Source organism: Heliconius melpomene, chromosome 20 (assembly GCF_056956725.1).
Source record: "Heliconius melpomene rosina isolate 202511_hmr_F chromosome 20, ASM5695672v1, whole genome shotgun sequence".
NCBI classification, from domain to species: domain Eukaryota; kingdom Metazoa; phylum Arthropoda; class Insecta; order Lepidoptera; family Nymphalidae; genus Heliconius; species Heliconius melpomene.
In genome coordinates, this window is record NC_140408.1 from 2,920,768 (window position 1) to 2,943,868 (window position 23,101).

At 33.9% G+C, this 23,101-nt stretch overlaps 2 protein-coding genes across 11 annotated transcripts; one reads left to right on the plus strand and one right to left on the minus strand.

Moving 5' to 3' along the window:
- The first annotated feature begins 72 nt into the window (after nt 1-72).
- Arl6IP1 (ADP-ribosylation factor-like 6 interacting protein 1) lies at nt 73-1,356 on the plus strand. Its single transcript, XM_085204436.1, has 3 exons — nt 73-290; nt 368-739; nt 824-1,356. Exons 1-3 carry the CDS (start codon nt 273-275, stop codon nt 1,016-1,018), a joined length of 585 nt encoding a protein of 194 aa, XP_085060562.1. The 5' UTR covers nt 73-272; the 3' UTR covers nt 1,019-1,356.
- A 536-nt stretch (nt 1,357-1,892) lies between these two features.
- On the minus strand, nt 1,893-22,934 carry l(1)G0196 (inositol hexakisphosphate and diphosphoinositol-pentakisphosphate kinase). Of its 10 annotated transcripts, none has more exons than XR_014879153.1 (28): nt 22,107-22,312; nt 20,775-20,957; nt 20,253-20,393; nt 19,703-19,793; nt 19,342-19,496; nt 19,006-19,093; nt 17,562-17,766; nt 17,046-17,327; nt 16,585-16,773; nt 15,815-15,915; nt 14,440-14,577; nt 13,966-14,197; nt 13,455-13,663; nt 12,802-13,028; nt 12,305-12,441; nt 11,902-12,016; nt 11,097-11,224; nt 10,773-10,887; nt 10,425-10,502; nt 9,910-9,995; nt 9,346-9,445; nt 8,504-8,585; nt 6,102-6,275; nt 5,777-5,944; nt 5,235-5,370; nt 4,508-4,640; nt 3,025-3,128; nt 1,893-2,852 (listed from the first exon to the last, which is right to left on the minus strand). XR_014879153.1 is itself a non-coding variant. In XM_085204425.1 (28 exons), exons 1-28 carry the CDS (start codon nt 22,784-22,786, stop codon nt 2,313-2,315), a joined length of 4,377 nt encoding a protein of 1,458 aa, XP_085060551.1. In that variant the 5' UTR covers nt 22,787-22,934; the 3' UTR covers nt 1,893-2,312. The 10 variants fall into 10 exon arrangements, 6 of the variants coding, with proteins under 6 accessions (XP_085060551.1, XP_085060548.1, XP_085060549.1 ...); XM_085204425.1 differs by lacking the exon at nt 22,107-22,312 and adding an exon at nt 22,682-22,934 and having other exon boundaries at nt 4,508-4,590; nt 15,830-15,915; XM_085204422.1 differs by lacking the exon at nt 22,107-22,312 and adding an exon at nt 22,682-22,934 and having other exon boundaries at nt 4,508-4,590.
- Between the last annotated feature and the right edge of the window lie 167 nt (nt 22,935-23,101).

The following is a 23,101-nucleotide window of genomic DNA, read 5'->3' on the forward strand; positions in this document are numbered from 1 at the left end:
AACATAAAACCTCTACTTATTTTAAATATTATTGGAAAATTATCTTTGCTTAATAGTTCATTCATTCTTTATTCTCGTCTTTGGTTCAAACTGACAAAGAGTAAAATTTGCAAACATTTTCATTTGAATATTGATTTGCGAATCGTAATTCTCTAGAAAAGTTTTTCTACTCTATTGTGAAACAAATATCTTTACTAATAAACCCTTTCCATTATTATATATTGATACGTTTTTTACACAATTGTAAGAGTATTAAATTATTTGTCTACATAATGGCAGATGCGATTCAGGTAATAGTTTAAATTAATTAATATAGTAATTAGCGTATTACCTTAACTTTTTTATATTTGTCTTTTCATATTTTTAGGAAGAACAAGTTAAAAAAGTGCAGAGACTTTTGGAAGGTTGGCGTATGGCGCTTTTACCTTTGAAATCCGTATTTTTGTGGGAACAACATTGGCATCCTTATGCTATTATTGCAGCCGTATCAGTATTGCACTTCATTATTTGGCTGATGGATCTTAGCACTCTTGCATCATTATCACTTGTGGGCCTAGTCTTAAACTTTATTGATTTCATAGTACCTATAATATGCAACACTATTTACAAGAGTAACTCATGGACAGGACAGAACGAAAAGATGTTTGAGGACATCTGTAGGAATATTGTTGTAGAATATAATAAAATACTCAATTATGCTCATTCCTTTTATGCAATGAGAGAAAACAACCCCACACTGGTTAGTACTTTTATTTGTTGTTTATATAAAATTATTTATTAACAATACAAACTTGTGTGATTTAATATTCAAATTCTCTTTCAGTACTATATAAACTCCGTCAGCATATTGAGTACTTTAGTATGGATGGCTTCAAAAATAAACAACATCTTTTTACTGTACATATTTTCAAGTCTAGTACTGCTGTGGCCAGGAATTCATCACAGGGGAATATTTGATTTTATTACACCTTACCTATCTTGTGGTTCACTAAAACAAAAATTCTTAAAGTCAGATTAAAGTATACTAAGTTTAAGTCCCAATTTAAGCTAAAACTTTTGTCTTTATACAATGATCTCTTTGTATTTGTGATGCTCAAACACAAAGTACACCATTTTAAAAAGATTTTCCTTTACAATATTAATCTCTTTATTAATAGTTCTTTCATATACTTCACAGTAGTTATATACTTAATAGGTAGGTGCTTAGCTTGAGATGGTTTTTTAAAATAAGCTTATAGACAGTATATATGAATGTTATTCAGTGATGTATGGATCTGGTCATTGTTTTAAGTTTAGCTTGTTATGAGTGTTAAATTATTTAGTTTTGGGTTAAATAAAAAGTTTTTGCTATACAAATGGTTTTATTTTATAAAATATACTCATTTACAGGTAAAACAAATCATAAGTCCACAAAATACTACAGACAACTAGAAATAATTGGGTTGGTAGAAGTTAAGAAAACCTAATATTTTTTGGTTACTTTTTCATTTAACTTTGAAACAAAACTTTACTGTACAGATTGATTACTTTAAATTTGCGAGCGACCTGATATTTAGAATTGTTATATCAGTTAGATTTAATAGAATATCTTTTAGGTATAATTAAATAGGAAAAATATAATAATAGTTTAATAATGATAAGATTAAAAATTAACATATATAGAGAATATTAGCAAGCTTATTTTGATTGTAAATATAGATTTCCTTATTTTTTTTAATGGTAGTTTTTTTCTATGTAAGATTTTAGTATACCTAAATGTTAGCTTAACCAAAATTAATTAGGGGGAAAAAATAACATGTAACATTTCACAATGGCATACAAACACCAAGAAATGAAACAAAATTAAATTTTGTAGAACTACACTAGGATTTAAAGAAAAAAAAGAAACAGAAATGTTTTAATAATAATATATTGTCAAAATCTTATATCAACTACAGTACTACTATAAATAATGGACAAGCAAAAAGCTTATTTCACAATATCACACAATGTCTATAGATTTTTGATTATGCTCACAAACTGAAAATATATACATATACTAAAATTACATTTGAAATACACAAAATATGTATATGAATTTATAATTAGATATATGTAAAATGACCATATAATATTTAATTTTATTATCAATACTATAATAAAAATGAGTTACTTTCAAATCAAGTTACTATATGTATCTTTAAGTAACATATTCTATATGTAACATATTCAGTTCAACTGAATTTTTGACATAAAGCAGAATGCTGGACAAAAGCAGTAGTAAGAGGCATATAAATGATATTTACATATAATTATGTATAATTGTATATATATTACGCGTCATTGATATTAAAGCCGGGTTTAATATTGATTGCCTTGGCTTTAGTGACTTGCGGTGCGTCAGCTTCTACTAAGTCATTGTTAGATTTACTGCCTCTAGGTGAGTCTCCTCTCAGAGGGTCCTCCGACACTAGTGTAGTTGTAAATCTACTGCCCGAAGTACTTGGATGCAAATTACTTTTATGGGCACTACTATCACTATATCTTCTGCTTCCATTATTTAGCAGTACGTGTTTCTCTCCTTTTTTCGTGTCTTTATTTTGGAGATTGAGGGAATCTAAGTTGCAGTGTGCGTGATCTTTGGAGCACTTGTCTTTATCGGTTTCCATGTTGTAGTTTTTGCTGCTAGATGGGATATCCTTGTAAAAGGTGTCCTTGGTCTCTTGGTAGGAAACGCCGTAGAGATCGGGGTCGGGACGGGGCTCGACGAAGGGATCCGGGGAGCGACGGGAGAGGTCATTTTTTATTATCTTAACGGGAGAACCGCACGCGTCCGCTGATAATGTCTCCTCATCGTCTTCACCTTCTGCACTCTGAAATAAAAATGTTTATGTAAGTAAGAAAAAAAAAATACCTAGAAAAATATAGCTAAAAATATTAAATTTCTTCATTATAGGCAGTAATATCTACATCGGTCATTTTCATTTGGCAACACCGATGAAGCTACAATTAAAAGCTAGTAATATTTAAACAACACAAGTTTACCAAAAGATCGTGGTCCGTGATGGAGCCGGCGGTGGCTTCGTTGCTGTGGAACTCCAGCTCGGAGGTCGCGGACACCGGCGTCACGTCGCCGCTAATAGATGAACCTGCAACGTTGATCAATTATTTACTATTATTATAATGTATAAATAAATATATGTAACCTTTATAAACAAGGGGAAATTAAAATTACATATTATTTAAATTATAAGTAGCAGTCTTTCATATAACAGATTAAAACTTATTAGTACTATGTGTCCATTGTTTAGTAGACAATAAATGTGACAATGATAGTTAAGTAAATTGGACACATAAACAACCTACGTTGCTAAAATACTACTTTTCTATAGCTTTGGTATAGGCTAAAACGTCTTAAAACGTTTGAAAAAAAAACGGAACCTGGGAACCTAGTGTTAAGACACTCGGTTCTTCACTTTCCGCTGAATGCCGAGACATTACGTGTTAAGTAGAGGGACGCAACGCCACGTTCTGCTTCCTTATCAGAACGAGAAAATGAAAATATTATTAGTCACATTCACACATTTTTTAGTAAAATCATCAATAAAGAAAGAAAGATACATTCGGTTTTATATGAGCTTAGTACAAAATAGGATTAGCTTTTAAATAACCCTTTACATAATATTGTTACATAATGATGTAGGTATATTAATATTATAGCAAGTCTAACAATCATGCAAAGAATATTCTGTATTGGGTCCAGAATATTTCTGTGCTCTAGTGAAAAGAGGTATAAGTCTGATTTAACTAAAATTAAAACACGTGAAAGAAAACTTAGTTTAGGAAAGTGTAAAAGACATGAATGTGAATTTAAGTAGGTACATTTTGAGGGACATAATAATAGGCGTTTTCTTTCTAGAAAGCACCTTGTATTACACACTATCGTCGTTGCTCATCATGACTACAAATATCTAGAGATAAATGAAAAAAATAGTGAGACGTAGACTCATGTAACTGGGTTCTTTATATGAACATACATACATAAAGTAGTTTTAAAAGCTATAAGTTAAAATAATACACATAGATATGGTGTGTTACTAGTTTATGATATCTTAAGAATCATAACATCATATTTTTTTATAATTATTTGGACTTGCTCCGTTTCACTAGAGACACGGATTTATTTGTGGAACATGCGTGTGAGCTAAATATAATTTACAAGTGTAGCGTGCAATGATGATGGTCATGCGGACACTGGTGGTCGTAGTGCCTTCTGACATGTGTAAAATTATAAATTTAAACTTAACTAATAGAATTAAATATTTAAAAAACGTGTGTTGGTTTTGCTGGTTATCAATATAAAATGTTTGCTTTTTTATTTAACAGGTAGAGTGGTTTTTGTGTTACAATATATATTTTTATTATGCAAGAAGAAAGTTTTTATATTTACAAAAATAATAATAATTAAAAAAAAACATTTAAAAATATATAATTGTGTTATTGTATGTATTTGTGTGTGGGTGGGTACCTGTCGCGGGCGCCCGCGCGGCGGCGAGGCAGAGCGCGGCGCGCTCCCACTCGGGGCGGGCCGCCTGTCTACTCCAATTGCTACTGCAACCACAACGTTAATGCACCTCCCCTCTCCCCCTCCCCCTAACGAGCTTTGTAACACACTACATTTAGACACACTTCGTTTATATAAAGATATTAATTGATTGCTTCAAATTGCATTTAAAAATCCCATTACGTGTGTTTAAGCTTAGTGTTAGATTACAAAACTTTGCCACGATCATATGGATGAATCAAATAAAACAACCAAACCGTTTTATGTACAACAAAAAAGTAAATATGGAAATCAAAATTACAAACTTGTACCGAATGAGTGTGACTTGTAAGTGACTCACTATTGAAAACCAAAATCAAAAAGCTTGAAAATTAGCACTTTTCACTGATAGCACAGTCAAACAATGAGCGATAGATCTTAAGAAAGTTTTCCGAATTATTCTTAATTAAAAATGATAAAATGCCAATCGTAATAATACTTAATTATTCTAAATGAACATAGTTCCAATTATTACAGTATAATATAAGTAAATTCCGTCGGTACACGCCATTGGAGGTACAGTTCGGAAGACATAATTAAGTAGTAAATAGCAAGTGTCAGTCATACGCTAACGTTAGAACAACTAGAGTGGTTTTGTTCCCTTTACTTAAGTTTTTCATGCATATAGCTTAGACGTCCTTTTAAGTTATACCTGTCGGAGTTGTTTTTGTTATGTTCGGAGTTGGACGCGTAGTTTGAGTTCGGGGAGGAGGGCTCGGCGGAGGACAGCCCGCTTGGCAGTTCACCCGATGACGACATTAGAGATGAAGGTCCGCTCCATCCAACACCTGTAAAAATCATTTATTCATAATATAGTATCGATACTTTTCTGACTGGGAGATACGATACTATCGATAATATCGATAGTATTGCATTTGTCCGATAGTATTATACTCTTTTGAACTATCGATAGTTTCGATTAGTACTATCTATTTAATCGATACTATCGATTATAATATCGATAGTCCTTCTATCGCACAACTATCGATAGTATATCGATAGCCTATCGATCGGCAACACTAGACGAGGCAAAAGTGGTATGCAGAGGCGCGTATGTTTGGCGCCTTGTTCACTCTAGCTACCCTGCTAGGGAAAAAGCGTAAAGCTAAAAAAATTAAATGGAAAACCTGTATGATGAACCTGTAGATATGCGTATAACCTGTATATATTGCGGTAGAAGAAACATCTCCTTACTGTTAGTAGGCGAGGGCTGCTTGGTGGCGGAGGCAGAGGCGGAGGCGGAGGCAACGGCGGGCGACGACACACGCTCCAAGAAGGCGTCCAGCTGCCGCAGCGACAGCGCATTATGCAGCGTCTCCAGCGGCCGGATGGCCGGCACGCCTCCGAACCCCTCTAGCGCAGCTGGGGGCGCAATGATATGAATAATAACCTCCTTTTCTTACAGAAGTCGGTTAAAATGACATAATATATGTAGTTTTTATTAAAAAAGAACGCAATGTATTCCAATATCATAATAAACAATTTTAATAAAATTAAGAAAAATAAAACGTATACGTACTGTTACTGGACGTCGCGGTGGGTATCATAACACGCAGATTAGGCGCCGAACTCGAACCCGATATGACCGCGGTGCTGAACAGGCCTGCCGCGCCGGACAGCTTCCCGCGCGCCCCCAGCCCCAGCATCTTGAGGTAGCTCATCTGGCCGGCGATGCTGTGCCGCTGGCGCCGCCCTGCGCCCCACACGCTACAGCCCGCCACCTGCGGCCACGACGCCACGCGCGTCCCCACGCCTCCCCTCACACCCCCCTCCCTCCCGAACGTGATGGAGGACAGCGGTAGCTCATTGGTGGAAGACTCGACGCCCTCCACGTCCACTCGGGGGGTCGGCGGGGTGCGGGGGTGGATGGGGACGGGCGCTGGGACTGCCGTGCGCACAGACGGGACGGTGGGATACGGTGCGAGGCGATGCGGTACGAGACGATACGATACGATACGTGTTACGTGATACGTGATATGCGAGCGGTATTAGACACGGGTGATACGAATAATATATATATATTAGAAAATATTATAAATATACATAATAAAAGAAAAATAGAAAAGAAGGAAACGGTGCTTCGAAGCGTGCCGTTGATGGTACAGGGCGAAAAACCGCAACTGAGGTGAAGTTCGAGTTCATAGGATCCACAGTGCGCGGCGCTTGCCGACCGTTTGGTCGAACGTTGACCTCTATGTCACCTTATTACTCTCACCGTCATACGTATATACGTATGGCCGTAAGAGAAATATGGCAACCAAAGCTAACGTTCATTACATAATTTAAAAATCTTTTAATTTTTAATGAAAATATAAATATTATTCTTTAGTACCAATCGTCATGCAAAAACAAACACCAAACGATAATCAAACGCACACACACTAGTGGGGAGCAAGAATGCTACGCACAAACACACACAAAATCACCGGCCAGAATGAGCTTAATTTGGCAGTGAAGCGCTGCCGTGGTGATGTTTCTACACACTCCAAAATACACAAGTAAAAGAATACACAAAATATATATTCAAAAATATGCCATTAATTATAAATAATGTTGCCAGGTGACTTTTTCTTATAAAATACTTAGGGGCTTGCCAAACATTATACATACGAACAAATATACCAAAATTTGTTCCATTTTCTAAGAACCATATATGTATTAATCAATAATTTATGTTGTAATATCTGTTTGATATACTATATTTGTCCTGGCTCCTGGCAACACTAATATCGAAGTCTGGTTAAAACTACACTGAAATTATTTTGGGCATGATTAAAAACGAAAAATCACTACATTTGCAGTGAGATGCAAGGGCAGAGACAGGGCAAAAGTATTGAGACATGCACGTTTTTCCTTCACCGGAATATAAAAAATAGTATAATAAAGAACATTTTTTGGATTTCACATATTATGGTTCACATGAAAATGTTAACAATTAATTTAGAACAAAAAGAATTGCAGCAATAATTTTCGACCCTGCGCGCAAATAAGTACATGACAATAGATATTGCCATATTATAAAATATTTTTTTTTTTATCCACTCGTCGTTACCGTTAAGTTCTTACATGGAGTTGGATAAAATCGAAGACTGTAAGTATTAATATACTACGACAGGTAGTGTAATGTAACAATGAATTACACTTATAAGGGACAAACGTACAATCAATCACGTGTTAAAGAAAAATATGCATATTTTAATAACAAAACAATAATTAAAGTTTAACCCTTTCCGACGGGGTCCATAATTTAAGTTTCGCTGCACGGGGACACTTTATTAATAATATCAACATATACTGCTTTATATTATGTTAAGTGAGTTATTTTTAATAAACTAACATAAGATTTTATTGGCAACATTGTAATCAATTATATAATTTGAGGAACGTAACAATACCACAAATTTATGGCCAATTATTTTCAATAATAATTCCGCCGCATTGAAAGGGTTAAATAATTTATTTTAAGTTAATCAAAACAAATTCAAAATAAAATAAAGATATGAATAGATGAAGGTACGTAGCAATATTTGAATTTCTAGAAATAAACTTTCTTTCGGCGTTTTCGACATTAACATTAAAGGATGTTAAACAATATAAACAATAAGATAATATATAAATTAAATACAAGATATATTCTTCATTTTGAAACCCACGTTTGAATAAAAACAAATAAAAATTGCTTTTATTTACCAGATTATACAAATATTTTTGTAGTAAGACAATCCCAAAGGGTAAATACATTATATGTACTTGGTACGAGATGCCTAGTTTTTAAACTAAGGCGAGAAAGACAATTAACAACCTGTCTTGCTTTTAGTCACGTAAAATTATTAATATTTGTTTATACCTTCATCTACTAATAACTTCAAAAATTAAAAAAAAACTCACTCGAGCTATATACGAGCATTAGTAAGCGCTTACCGTTGTCGTGCTGTTTGTGCTGGTCGTAGCTGCGTGCGCGAGGCTGAGGGTCCTCGCTGTCTTTGGGTTCTTTTTCTTCGGACTATTAAGGTTAAACTTAGGTTTTAAATATAACTAATAACTGAATATTTATTTAGCTTTATAGAACCAGTTAATAAATACTACAGAAATTATGTTATAGTATGTTTACTATGAAATGTAGGAGTATTATATGTTATATAAAAATATTCATGTTAATAGATATTTTTTGTTTTTAAATAAATACGTTTTGAAAATATCCGGTCAAGTGGGAGTCAGACTCACACAGTGATGCACGATGATGATTATTTTAACTGTTTATAAGTGCATTTTATTGCAAGTAAAGATATTTATTAATATTTATCGATTGTATATAACTACTAAGTGCATTACTCTACTTATATTAGCTTAGAATATGCCCAAAAACAGTTTTCCTGTATTTTCAACTAAACTGTCACACTTCAACATTAACCTATGAACTGACAATTGTAAAAAAACGAAGTAAACAATAACTAAGCCATAAAAAGGAATACGCGCTGGCCATACATTTGATCACTTTAATGTCGGGACCCGCAGTACATCTGAATCCGTCTAAATATTCGTATTAAAAATATGAATATAGATGAGAATGCATATGTCAAAATCAATGCGGAATTTCTGCAATTAATGATGCGAATTCCAATGTACACAATATCTATACTATAATTGCATTATATGTTTGCATCTTTAAAAAAACATCATCATTTGTAATTATTCTTGTGATTTTGTTCTTAATTATAGATTTTGCGGACAAATAAACAGAAAAAAATATATATAATGAATACCGGCGGGTCCGTAGGCGCGGCAGACCTCGCCCTCAGTTCCTCATTGAGGCGCGCCGCGAGTGCCGACGCCTCGTGGCCGCTCACCGTGTAGTGCAGGTTACTGTGGATACAAATATAAATTGCATATCATTGCAATTTCTTGTTGCTTCCTGATTTCTCCCGGAGTTACAGGGTAAGCAGAGGGAACCTAGTGTTAAAAGACTCTGCTCCCCCGTACCGTTAGGTTTTTGAGATACTGCGCGTACAATGGCGAAAATTAAGGCCGCGCTTTCTTTTGTAACCAGAGCGTGGAAATTAATAATCGCGAACATTATGGATATACTTTATACATTCGTTATTTAATACTATTAAAATATAAAGTAGAGGCCAGTCGTGGCTTGGGGCACAAGCGTGCGATTGTAGTGGATACGATTCTCACTTTAGGAAATGAAATATTTAGTATTTTCTTTATCCTGGTAACAAGGCAAAATAACAAAAAGATACGCTGATAACATTTCAAATCAATATTGTTATACAAAGGGATGATAAAATATCCTTTGAAATATAAAAAATACGCTAACTTACCATATAGGTATTGGATCTGATGGTCTTAATTTCGATTTACTCATTTTCTTTGGTGAAAATGTACTATCCAGTTCGTCCAAATTGTCCTGTAACAATATTATTTCTAGTCACGCATGTATAATTTGTAATTATGTACAGTATATACAGTAGGGAGAACATAACAACAATATAAAATTAGCTGTAAATGGCTGATTTGATTTTAAGATTTTTGTTACTTTAGGTTATTTTTTAACTGAATGAACAATGCACATAAATTTTGCAAGCCTAATTTCAGGACGGTCACCGCCTGGCGACTGTACTTATTTGACATTTTGTAAACTATATAAGAAGATAGTATTTCAACCGACTGTTGTAGTGTACTAAAGTATATGTTTGTTTAGAAAATAATATGTCTAATGTTTCATGTTATAAAATGAATTTAATCTCTATCATACATACTGCAAAATAACAAAATTGTAATAACTCACTGAATTAATCCTTAAGAGTTTATACAAATTAAATTTGATATTACTCACTGGCTGCAATGTCTCTAGGCTAGCCATTTGATCATCTTCACCTTCTTCCTCTATACATTTCACTTCATCGGATGGACTCTGAAATCATAATTAGTAAATATATATATATATATGTTTAATTACAATATTAAGCATATTTAATATTAAAGATACTGACATTTTGTGGTTACCACAACCTTATTGTTGTATAAATCTAAATACTCAAATGCTCTGCGTACATACTTATATTAGGTGTATGAATGTGTATATTCGTGTAAATGTGCATGCATGTTTGTATATGTGTATCTATGCACACGTGTGTGCTAGTTTGTATGGGTTTGTATGTGTTTATTTTAGTTCGTATTTTACCGAGTTGTTTGTAGTGGAGTGATTACGGCTATGAGGGCGGAAACCAGGACCAGGCGGCAGGTTCTTTTGTACACAGCAGTTTACGCCCGGGCTAAAGTGTAGCTCCACGTGGAATCTGGCAAATTAACAAATATGTCAGTCATTAAATTCATAGGTAGCACATATTTATATTTCATGAAGTTTATTGTAATTTAAATTATAGTTAATCTACAACAACTTTACAGTTGATCGTTCGTTACATTGGAAAATATCTACGTAGTTTCTAATAAAACATGTTTTTAATTATAAGAAAAGAATTAGTCATACATATTTGTGCATGTATACCTTTCTTCTGAACACGGATCCTTAGTGGGATCTTCATACAGCATTACAACTATCTGCGACATGTAGTTCAGCTCTGACACCATCGAAACGTACTCCATCGCGCGTCGCCATTGTTCATCTTTCAATATCTAAATCATTATTATACATTTTATTATTATTGAAAAAAAAATATATCAAATCATGCTATTAATAAATTTAAATACAAGTGGGGGATAATTGTTGATTATGATTGTAATAAAGGTTTCTTTTATTTACATATTATTAAGAATAATAAACAAAGTGATTTTGTTCTCACTAATAATAACCCCTAAAATTCTAAAAATAGAATCTGAATTTCCATATTCTGAAACAACAGAAAGACATAAATTTCTGAAAAAAATCCAATTTTTTTGAGCCTAAAACATTCATTGTAAAATGATCACATATTTAATATAATATTTGATGATGAATTTCGTGTGACGTAATTAATTTATAGATGGCTGGATGGATGGATCTAATATAATTGGTAGACATATGCAAAACAAGGCTGTAATGACGCAGAGGCACAAGCGTACTACTGTAAATGCTATGGTCGTAGGTTCCAGAGTGGGAACTTGAGGGAGTTAAATATTTAATAATTTTATTTTCTCGCTCTGGTAAAGAGGCAAAGCGCGGCGTTCAGTACCACCATTCAAGATGCATCTTGATGATCTCAAGAATTCAGCGGAAAGTGAGTAATGGAAGTGTTTTAACACTAGGTTCCTAGGTTCCTCTATCTACCCTGCTATGTGCAGGATACAGCGTGAATCTACACAAGAGAACGTACATCCAGCAGTCCCCCGAAGCGCATGACGGTGAGCAGCGAGTGCACGTGGCTCTCGCTGGTGAAGTAGAGGCGCGTGCGCACGTGGCGGCCCGGGCTCGACACGCCGTGGCTGTACCTGCCGCCAGCAGACACCGTTATTGTGGACGGGGGGAACTAACTACTGCTAACTATTTTATATTTTTTGTCGTATATTGTTAATCTGTTCAGTACAATCAGCTCCACGCTACAATTACTTAGTGATTAATCCTATTAAGAATAATTAATATTTGTATTTCATTAATGAAATATAAATATTAATCATGATTGTCAAACAAGTTTAATACATTGATTCAGCTTTGTTAATATAAAATTAAAACAAAATGCCATACCATTAGCCACAGGATCTGCTTAAAACAATTGTTACCTTGGATTTAGTCTATTAACATTCTCCTCGCCCGATTCCTCTATATTCCTCTGCAGGTCAGCGCGTATCTTTTTGAGTAAGGGCGTGCATATACCCTGTGATATTGTTAACTTCTCTTGCATCGTTAGACCGTATTCCTACAATATAATATATAAAATGGTCATGAAATTTGTCTAAATTTGGAAATTAACATTCAATGTAATTACATCATTTTTTTAGCTTAACACATTTTCGAGATATTGTGTGTTGAGGGGCAGAACTCAACGTCGCGCTTTACATTGTTACCAGAGCGTGGAAATGAAAGTATTAAATAATTCATTCCCCGAGTGGAAACCGAATCCACAACAGTCACACAATCGTGGCACCTATTTCTAAAAAAGGCAAACATGAAAACGTAACAATGATTAGTGCTACGTTGCAAGTTCTATAGCAAAATCACTTTCTATTAATATATCAATTGTGTAAAATAATACATATTACATAAAATAATATATCACCTGCGGTATAACAATATCGGCCAAGTATTTAGCATAAATATACAATTCCTCAGCTTGGTCAAATTGCAACGTGTGCTGGTTGTGCTGTAAGTCGTACTTGATGCAGTCGTAGATGTCGGGGATTTTTGATATGTCATACGTTTTATTTTTTGTGCAAAAATCCTTCTCTATTTTGCCCCATCGCCGGCCCATTAGCTCCCATGTTTCCCCGTGGTACAGGATTGTATCTAAAATTGGCAAACAGTAGTCATATATATTAGTGTAAGCGTTATCATTATGTAATATTAAATTTTGGAATAAATAAGTAGTTAAGATTTAGATAATTTTATAAAAAGCTTTGAGCGCAATACTAGGTGAGGCGCAAGGATTCATACATCATCTCGTGTTTGATTTATGATAGAATATCACACATGTAAATTAGGATAAGGTCATTGATCCATTTGTTTTCGGATCATCTTGTTTTAGAACGCAAGTCATAGATGGGTTCTTGATAAACTGTAAGACCATTAACCAACTTTTTGTATAACTGTAACTTATTGTATTCTGATTGTCTGGCTCTTTCTTGTTCAGGTCAGGTTTCTTTGATAGGTCTTTATATAAGTGTGTGAACGTGGACGCAAGTGTTTATGTAGAAGGGTTGTTAAAAAACGTACCTTTAGTCTTGGGGTCGTCGCGCTTGGCCAGTACAATGCGCACAAGGCGGCGTATGAGCGCGTGCACGTGCGCACACGTGTGCGCCGGGTCTTTCACGAAGTCGAGCGCGGCCGCGATACTGAGAGACGCGCACGGGTTAATGCGCGCGCGCTCCTCCGCGCTGAACTCGCGCTCGATTTGCATCGCTTCGTGGAGGCGAGCTTTGGCCCTGTTGGTAATGTGTTATATTAGTGATAAACTCACAAAAAAATTATTTTGATGTGCCATAAAAAAATCATAATATATTATTAAGTGAATTATTTTTTTTGTAAAGTAGATTTTGTCATGTTTTAGAATTAAATACAATGGCAATAACTCTGAAATAATTTCTTCATGATAGCTAAAAAAAAAATATAGGTTTTTTAGCGAGCTATATTCCCCATATAACGGGGTAGACAGAGAAAATATGCAAACCTACTCTTAAAACACTCCGTTCTCTACTTTCAGCTTAACTAAACCCCAAATACTCACATATTCTGTACTTTTGACGAATCACAATCGTTATCCAAGAGCCCATTAGTATTAGCGGACTTGACCATTTGCACAAGTATAGGTGTTAATTCCCCTTCGAGAGCTAGCAAGCCTTTAGCAAAGGCAGCGGCTGTCATTTGTACACGCCCCTCGTCTGATGCATAGATCTTGAGGTCATGGCGAAATGTTGAATGGAGACGCAGTAGCCCTAGCCCTTGCGTGCCTGCCTCACCTTTAAGAATGTATAGTGCATATATTTAATTATTTGAATAACAAAAGACAAATAATAATAACAAAAACGTTTAAAATAAATAAGTAAATAACTCACGCCACCACCCACCTACTTATATTTGTCCTAATAAAGACTACTACTGATGTCAGTTTATTTAAAAAATATAATTATTCTCTGGCCGCAATTTTGAAATGTAAGTAATTTATGTAGTAAAGTAGTTTATGTAGTAAAAAGAAACATACCCGGTATATGCCTGCCCTGTCCTCCAGGATACATGCACCGGAACATCCTGCCCAGTTCCTCGGCCTGTATACGGCCGGCCGGGGTAAGCTCGCCGCCCCACTTCAGTATGAGCACTAGTGATGGTTCCCCGTCACATCCTAGCCAATTTAAATTGATATATTTATTAATGTTAACGCATCTACTGAATGGGCTTGCGTTCAATTTTTATCATAATAATGGAGATAAAACATTTAAAACTTCCTAATGGACAACCATTAGGAAATTGGAGGATTGTCTGTCTTTGATACACAAAAAGTCTAGCAGGATAAACATATGATAACTGCACTGGCTTCTAATGAATAGTTTTTACTGAAAATAGCGATACAAAATATCAGTATCCATTGAGAATATCTTTGTGAAATTTACAATGCAGTTTTCATATGCTCATACTACTAGATTTTTTGAACAAATAGTATATGTTATACTATTACTACACACAGTTTCTGTGGTATAATTACTCCATGTAGGAAGTTAATGAGAGTTCGAATCGACAAGGTAATACAATTTATAGGCACTACAGGGGAAAGAAGATAAATTGTCTAGGTTAGTTTTAATAGCAGGGTCAATAACTTGCAATGTGGGTGGATTGGGAAGATGATCTACATTGTGAGTACAATTCTCATCTGTCATTCTCCATCATATTAGAATTGTATTATTTTTTTACTATTTTTTGAAATATTAATATTAAAATGTTTGACAAAAAAGGTAATATAGAAAAAATCAAGAATTGCAATGCAAGATGCAATGAAATACATTTTACTTTTATTTTGTAATGTTCATATGATTCTTATTTGGACAAATTAAAGAAGCTTAAATCTATACATTAGACTTTTTACTATGCAATGTTACTAATCAACTAGTATTTTTTACAAAATGGTATTTTTAAAATAAAGCACTATTGAGGATATTATATAAAAAGCGTATACATATTTACACTATTGTCATAAAAAAAAATATTGAGTGAGCACATGTTAATTAAAAGCTCATATCTAATATTAGTTGCAGTGCATAGCAAGCATGTCCTGTGATAGTGTTGCCAACCAAACAAACTTCCCAATATAATTTCAAGAAAAAATATTAAAATAATGTATAAATAGTTACACAAAAAATGTCTTGTCTTAAAGTGGAAGTAAATTATTTTTATTTACTCGCTTTAGAGGCAAGGCAAAGCACGGTGTTATAGTTCCGACGCATAGCTCTAATTGAATAGTGCGTGGGAAAATGGAGTGTCTTAACTGATAAGCAACTGACAAGCTCAACATAAACCCCCTGTTTTGTAAGTTGGCAACACCAAATGATAAACATAAATAAAATATGAAGTGAGGGGTATCGGACCGTGGGCGGCGTTACCGTCGTCGGAGGACGAACCGCGCGGGCGGCCGCGGGGCTGGTACTTCATTTGGACTTTACGGTTGATGCCGGAAAAATGACCATACCTGGAATAAGGTTACATATCATTATAAAATGATTGTGAGGCTTTGAGTTCCACATATTCACTTAATTTCTATTCTAATACCAAAAAAAAATAGTTTAAATATGTGTCTTTAAAATAATTTAATTAGAAAAAAAATATTGAACATTGTAGCGTTCGTAACTAGACTTCGATAAAATAAACACACTAAAGAACCAACCAACATCAACTGTAATTCGTTTACGATAAATAAAATGCCTTCGTAACACCTAACATCCTTAACATCCAACCTTCATACATAGTATTATACATAAAAACTAACATGACAGACTATTTTAAATATACATTAATTTTGAATTTGGGTCGTCGTGGTACAGTGGGAATGTATCTTACTGTAAACGCGACGATTCTGGTTTCGATCCTCACGAGGAAATTAATTATATTTAAATTATTTACTTTTTTTCATTTCATTCATCATTTTCATCATTTACTTTAGTAGACAAAGCGCTTCGTCGAATACCATCACTTGACACGCATTGTTTAAAATTAAGCGGTACGTTAAAAACGGAATGTTTTATCATTAGATTTCCTTTGCCTACCACGACATATGAGAAAAAGCATGACGCTAGAAGAAAATTAAAAATAATGATATTCTTAAATAAGAATGCGTATTTATAAAGCAAATCACACATACATTTCCAATACACTCTTAAGCTGCTCCAATTTCCCTTGTTTTTCCTCTATTTCGGGGTCGGCGTGTCTCGTGTGTATGTCAGCGAGTAATGCACGCGCTATATCTAGAATTTCTTGAAGTTGTTTAGGTTTCTTCAGTTTGACATGCCCATGTTTGAAACCCTCGTACTTTTCGAAAATTTCGAAGAATCTGTAAATATAAATATTTTACGTGAGATTTCACAGTTTGTATACGCTAAATCAATAAAGAACTATTGATGTATCGAATTAATAATAAAACGAGTTCAATTATATTTTTTAAAATATAATTTAAAAGACAGAAACGGAATACAGTTTTCGTAACACATCAAATTACGTTTTATTAACGCTCATCTCAAGATATTGATGATTAACTACATATATGATGCGACTAAAAATATTTATATATTATTTTATAAACAAAACATTACCATAAAAACTCACCTTGGATGCCTAACTTCCACCTTCATCTTCTGCTTAGGTGTCCTATCACCATGTCTAATCACACCCACAACGCATCTTAATTCCATCATTTTCCCAAAAGTCGTGGGCACTATCGGCGGGTCGTCCAATTGGAAGGGGACCGACCAGGGAATGTGCAATGTTGGCGCAAGTTCCCTTAATATCATATTGCCCAAGATCTTGGCACAATCGTCATAATACTTGTTGGAGTTCTTAACGAATGAGAAACCGTTTACGTCGCAAACGAAAGATTTGCCGTTTGCTCTGAAATATAGTAACATAATTAAATAGGTAAATAAAATAAGTAAAATATTTATAAGTATACATAAATACATTTTCTTTCCACTTTCCAAATGTCCCAGATACAACTATGTTAAAAAATAATTATAACATAGTTGTACAATAAAATAATTAAAAAAAATACAATAGTCCCAGGATGATTTACGATTATCAACCTTTACTAAAGAATAGAATAAAAATCTACATAAATAAAATTACCTCAACAAATCGAACCCGCACACAGTCTGTTTAAAGGCCAAGCAAACTTTCCTCGATATCAATTTCTCCTGATTAGACAATATAACGGGATATCTAATCTCTTTGCCTTCAGAATCCCGTTCCACTTTGCCATCTAGCGCGGGACTTTTGCGTGCCTCCGCGTGCGCGTAGTCCGGCCCGACGGTGTACACTTTAACATCTGTACCTAGAATTCATTTGTACTTTGTATATGTTATATATAAGGCGGCGTTGGGTTCCGCCATTAAAACACAATATCTCGAAAATTCGATAGAAAATGAGTAGCATAGTGTGAGGGTCTTGCGCCTCCACGTGCGCGTTGTTAGGGCCGACCACGGTGTCCGCGTATATGAAGCGCAGCGTTGAGTTCCTCTACTCAATACGCAATGATTCGAAAATTCAGCGGTAAATGGAAAACAGAGTTTCTTAATGTGTATAAAGCTTAAAAATATATATATTTGTGATTTGAACCTCCTCTGTACTTTATATATGTTATAGTTATGTTTATTTTTCATAATATATTTATTTATTTTTTTATCTATTATTGTATAAAAAGTTTGCAGTAATGGGCCGTTCAAGTGTTAAGTTTGCTTGAACCTCCTTCCTCTGATGAGCACAGAGCCTAAGTTATGTAAGGGCTAGTAAACCTTAGGTGGCCATTTTTTGCTGAAACTCACTCCAGAGATACACAATCTAGTTTGTTAAGGATATTTAAAGAATAGCAAATACAATTAATTAACTACGCACTATTCTAATCCTATGCTAATCATAATTATCATCTACTATTGAAATATTTACTTTGCCTTATATGAACAATTAAATTACTGTTATAATATTTGTTTTGCCTTATGTGAACTAATTGACTATGTTTAATAGCCTCATTTTCATTTAATTAATTTAGGCCACTTGTGGTGCAGGGGCACAAGCGTGCGACTAAATGCGACAGGTTGCGAGTACGGTTCCCACTCGAGGAAATTAAATATTTTATATTTTCATTTCTTCGCTCTGGTAACGATGCAAAGCGCGACGTTGTGTTCCTCCAATCAAGACGCAATGCCATGTAAGTTCGGCGGAAAATGTTAAACGGAAGTGTCTTGATAGGAACAAAGTATTTTAACACTACATTCCCAGGTTCTGCTGCCTACCCTGGTATGTGCGATATACAGCGTGAAGCTGCAGCGGTGCATGCATCATATGTACCGAACATATTGATATATGTCCTAATGGTTTCAATTTATGCATAGACTGTTTGATAGTGACAGATTATCTATATATTGTCATATATTTTTATTGTTCATAAATTTTCAAACAAAAGACAGAAACTCTCGCTCTCGCTATAAAGCAAGCGGTCCTGCCAGTGTCGTTATGAACAGTTCATATTGTGTTTAAGGGTCAACGCAAATAACGGTAGCCAGGTCTTTCTTACCATCAGTGGGCATAAAATCTTCGTAAATAAATGAACCCGTTTTTCTGACCCTTGATTCAGGAGAGTAAATGCTGCTCCGACTTCCAATCTAGAACACATGTATTCTTATTAATAATAGCACAATAATGATTGAAAAGTACACAATAATTATATAAGATATTTACTAAGAGGACAGTCATGGTGTAGGTGAACAAGTGTGTGACTGTAAACGCGACTGGTTGTTGATGCTTCCCCAATCGTAGAAATTAAATATTTGTTTTAATTTATAGGTTCCCTCTGCCTACCCTGCTGCAGGGGGGATACAGCGCCAATCAATATTATAAACATTAAACAAACCTTTCTAAATAATCTCTGACTACCGCCACCCGCAGAAGTCGGATAATATATATAAATATTATGATCCTCCGCCGACACCGGCTTCTCTACAAAGGGTTTATTGAAGACTACACCATTCACTTCTACATGATCTTCAGACTCTACGAGCTCGTGATCTGTTAACAAGTGCATTTTATTACATAAAGTACTTAAACTTGTTTTTGAATTGAAACTATTATATTTATTCTATTGTATAGTTACAAAAGATACAGTAAAATCAACGACTCCTTTGAAGTTAGCTGTAGAAGGCTGTGAAGATTTAATTTTTTTTTTACAGTAATCTTGTGAAAATTTTTCAATGTATAAATATTTAATTACTTACGTTTGGGGTCTGGAGAATCTCGATCTAGAACTGCATAACGAGGTATTTCAATGCCCTCACTTTCCAAGATTGCATACACTTTCCTGCGATCCTGAAAAAAAAGTCAGTATAAAATCATGTACTAATTATATTTTTAGGTATTTTTCTGTTATGATGTAGAAAAAATATTACGTAGTGTCACCAGAGCTATAGAATTGAAAAAAATATATTCCCGTGAGTGGTGTTGAACTCACAATTATTACGTTTACATTGACGCATGCTCGCACGACATCAGAGCGAAGAAGTGAAAATAGTAAATATTTCATTTCCTCGAGTGGGAATCGAACCTACGTTTACAGTCTACTTTCCTTAATTGAATTGATGTCGTTTCCTTTTATTATAAGAAACATTAAAATGGCGTACAATTCAAATTAAATAAATAATAAACCTAAATACATAATGAAACATCAATATACATCATCATAATAAACATCAAGTATGTATACATAAAACGTAAATAATTAGTATTCAACAAATTAACGCATAAAAAACAACTTCTAAATTCAATTACCTGAATGTCATATTGCATGTGAAGGTTATTGATCACATACGGCTTCCTTAACTTTTCGTATTGAATGGCTTTGTCCAGGGGGAAACCCTTGGAGTGAAATGATATAAGGCAGTCACAAATTGGCCACTCCTCAACCGGCGTCTGTAAATTGACATAACAAGTTTAATCTAGAACTATCCAGCCAAATGCGTAGCCGACATATCCAGAGTAAATGTAACAAATGCATTCAGCAGCTAACATACACGTAAAGCGAAATTTACTGGAACCGAATCAAAATTTAATATAGATTCTATAGCCATTTGTTGCCAAAATAAATGCAAGCATTATTACTACTAGATGTCAAAATAAGGTGAAATCCAAATTACAGCCGATAGTTCCACACTGGGTGCCATGTTAATAAAGAAACCCTATATAAGTAGTGAAACAAAATATTTCTTCACAGTATGAGGTAAAGATAGGGTATTGGCAATGCAAAGCCTGAAAGCTATTTTGTTCCACTAGATGTTAGATAGTGAGCAGAACCTTAAGGATAACCTCCTCTGGGAAGACGAGCATCTTAATAAACTCGAATTCATCGAGGCGGGTGAGGATCTCCTTCATTGGCTTCGATTGCGACTTCTTGGCCATGGCGCATACGCCGACCACCACCTTCTTGCCCCCGCCATCGCAGTGTGGGTCTAAGGACTCGCACAGATCCAACTCGCCCTATAACATTCCAAACATATAATTAAAAACATTTCCTTATTTCTATCACATTGCATACATATACTAAACTCTCTTTATTTGATTTTATCTTATCAAAGGCCATTATAGTGCTGTGAAACAAGCGTATGACTGTAAACGGGACAGTTGTGGTTTCGATTCCACTCCAAGGTATGAAATATTGTAATTTTTTTTTACTGTGGTAACAAGACCTCTTGACTTGTGGTGTTGAAATCCACCATTCAACACGCTATGTCTCGAAAATTCGGCAGAAAGTGGGGAACGAAGTATCTTAACACTGGGATCCCTTTGCCTACCCTACCACAATTGGGGGATATAGGGTGAAGTATTTATCAAAAACAGTCAATATTAATATACAGAATTTATTTTTCCAAATAGGCTACAAATATAAAAAGATAAATACTGTAATATTTAAGCAGTTATATACAGTATTAAACTAAATGACATTTCCTTAAATTTAGGTACAGAGCTTTCGGGTAATTTTAAATGGTGTGTTTTTATAGTAAATACCTTTACATACTACACACATCAGTACTTCATGCTTTGGCAAAATTCACCATTTGGTGAATAAAGGTAATAAATAGATGCAACCACTCCTAGGAATTATATGCATCTTAATTTAAAAAATATACTTGTATACAAACTCAAGAATAATTATCTAATAATTTTTAAAATCATAAATATATTTTTGTACAAAATTAAAATGAAAAATTTATTCACATTATATTTAAACAATTCCATTCAATTGTATAAAAAGAACACTCAATTCAAACACCTACTTATTGGTAGTCTATTGTGTGCTAATTTTTTCCAGTTTATATTTACATATATTTATAATAATATGTTGGTTAAAGGATATGTAACATCTTATCATGATATATAATATTAAAATATAATACAAGTATTAAACATTAATTTATTTAAAATAGGGTTTTTTTCATAAGGCTTTTTTAAAGATTATATTTATTTAATCCTTATAATAGAAAAGAAATAATATGAAACTAATTGTTGTTGTAATTGCTTCAACAATATAAACATGTACTGTTTACCTATGTGATGTAAAAATATGATAAAATATTTATTTAAATAAGACCAAAAAAAATCAAACAGAAATGCATCATTATAGCTCACATCAGGCAGGCAATCATCACAATAGCAAACTTCATCATCATTTTGCTCTTTCTTTTTTTTATTTCTCCATCTTTTCAAACGCCACCAGTCCTTAAGCCACTGCCACTCCATAACTCACAATCATAGCACTATCATAATTACACACAATTTAATGATAAGCAGTAAAGTGCACTCACAAATGATTGGTTACAACTACATAGCACATGATAACCAAGATATTCTTGACACAAATTAACATGTTATGTTACCTCACTTGTCATTGTCATTACTTGGAGACTATAAATAATTCAGCTCTATGTTCTTGATAGTAAACAAATGATATAAACTCTTTACAATGCTCTATATGCCTTTTTATCAATGTTTGCAAGATATTGTAAGATATACATTTACTTTTCAATTCTAGCAACTGCGAGATTATCTGTTCATATAGACTTTATAATATTGATTTTAGTAGTAGCGTAATACAAGACCTATTTTAAAAGTTTTGACAAAAAAAATACTGTTAAAATCTTTTTTTAGAAAACACGTTCCATAAGTAATTTGTATAAAGGTAAGCGTTATATTTATATACTTACAGGTGATCTTATTGGAACAAGATTTCCGTCATCACCGACGTAAAACTGCGGCTGAGTAGCTTGTCGCAACCCTTGGTATCCATGTTCAAGCTCAGTGTAGGACATTACCTACATAGATTGTCAAAAATATGTTTTACGCTATCATATATATTAATTAAGTTTATGTTAAAATATTAAAATTACTAAAAGCTGTTTTTAAAAGTTCAATTGCAATATAAATTTGACGATTTGACATACATTTGTCAGAATATATTATAATGTTAATGTCAATATGTCAATAGCTACTTGTCAATGAATAGTGCTGAGTGCGAGTTAACATTTTAAGAAATTATTTGTGATCTTGTTTCGTCGTGTATTTTTATTTGAATGTAGTGTTAGTCATACATTTTAATTAAAAAAATATATTTAAAATACTTTATT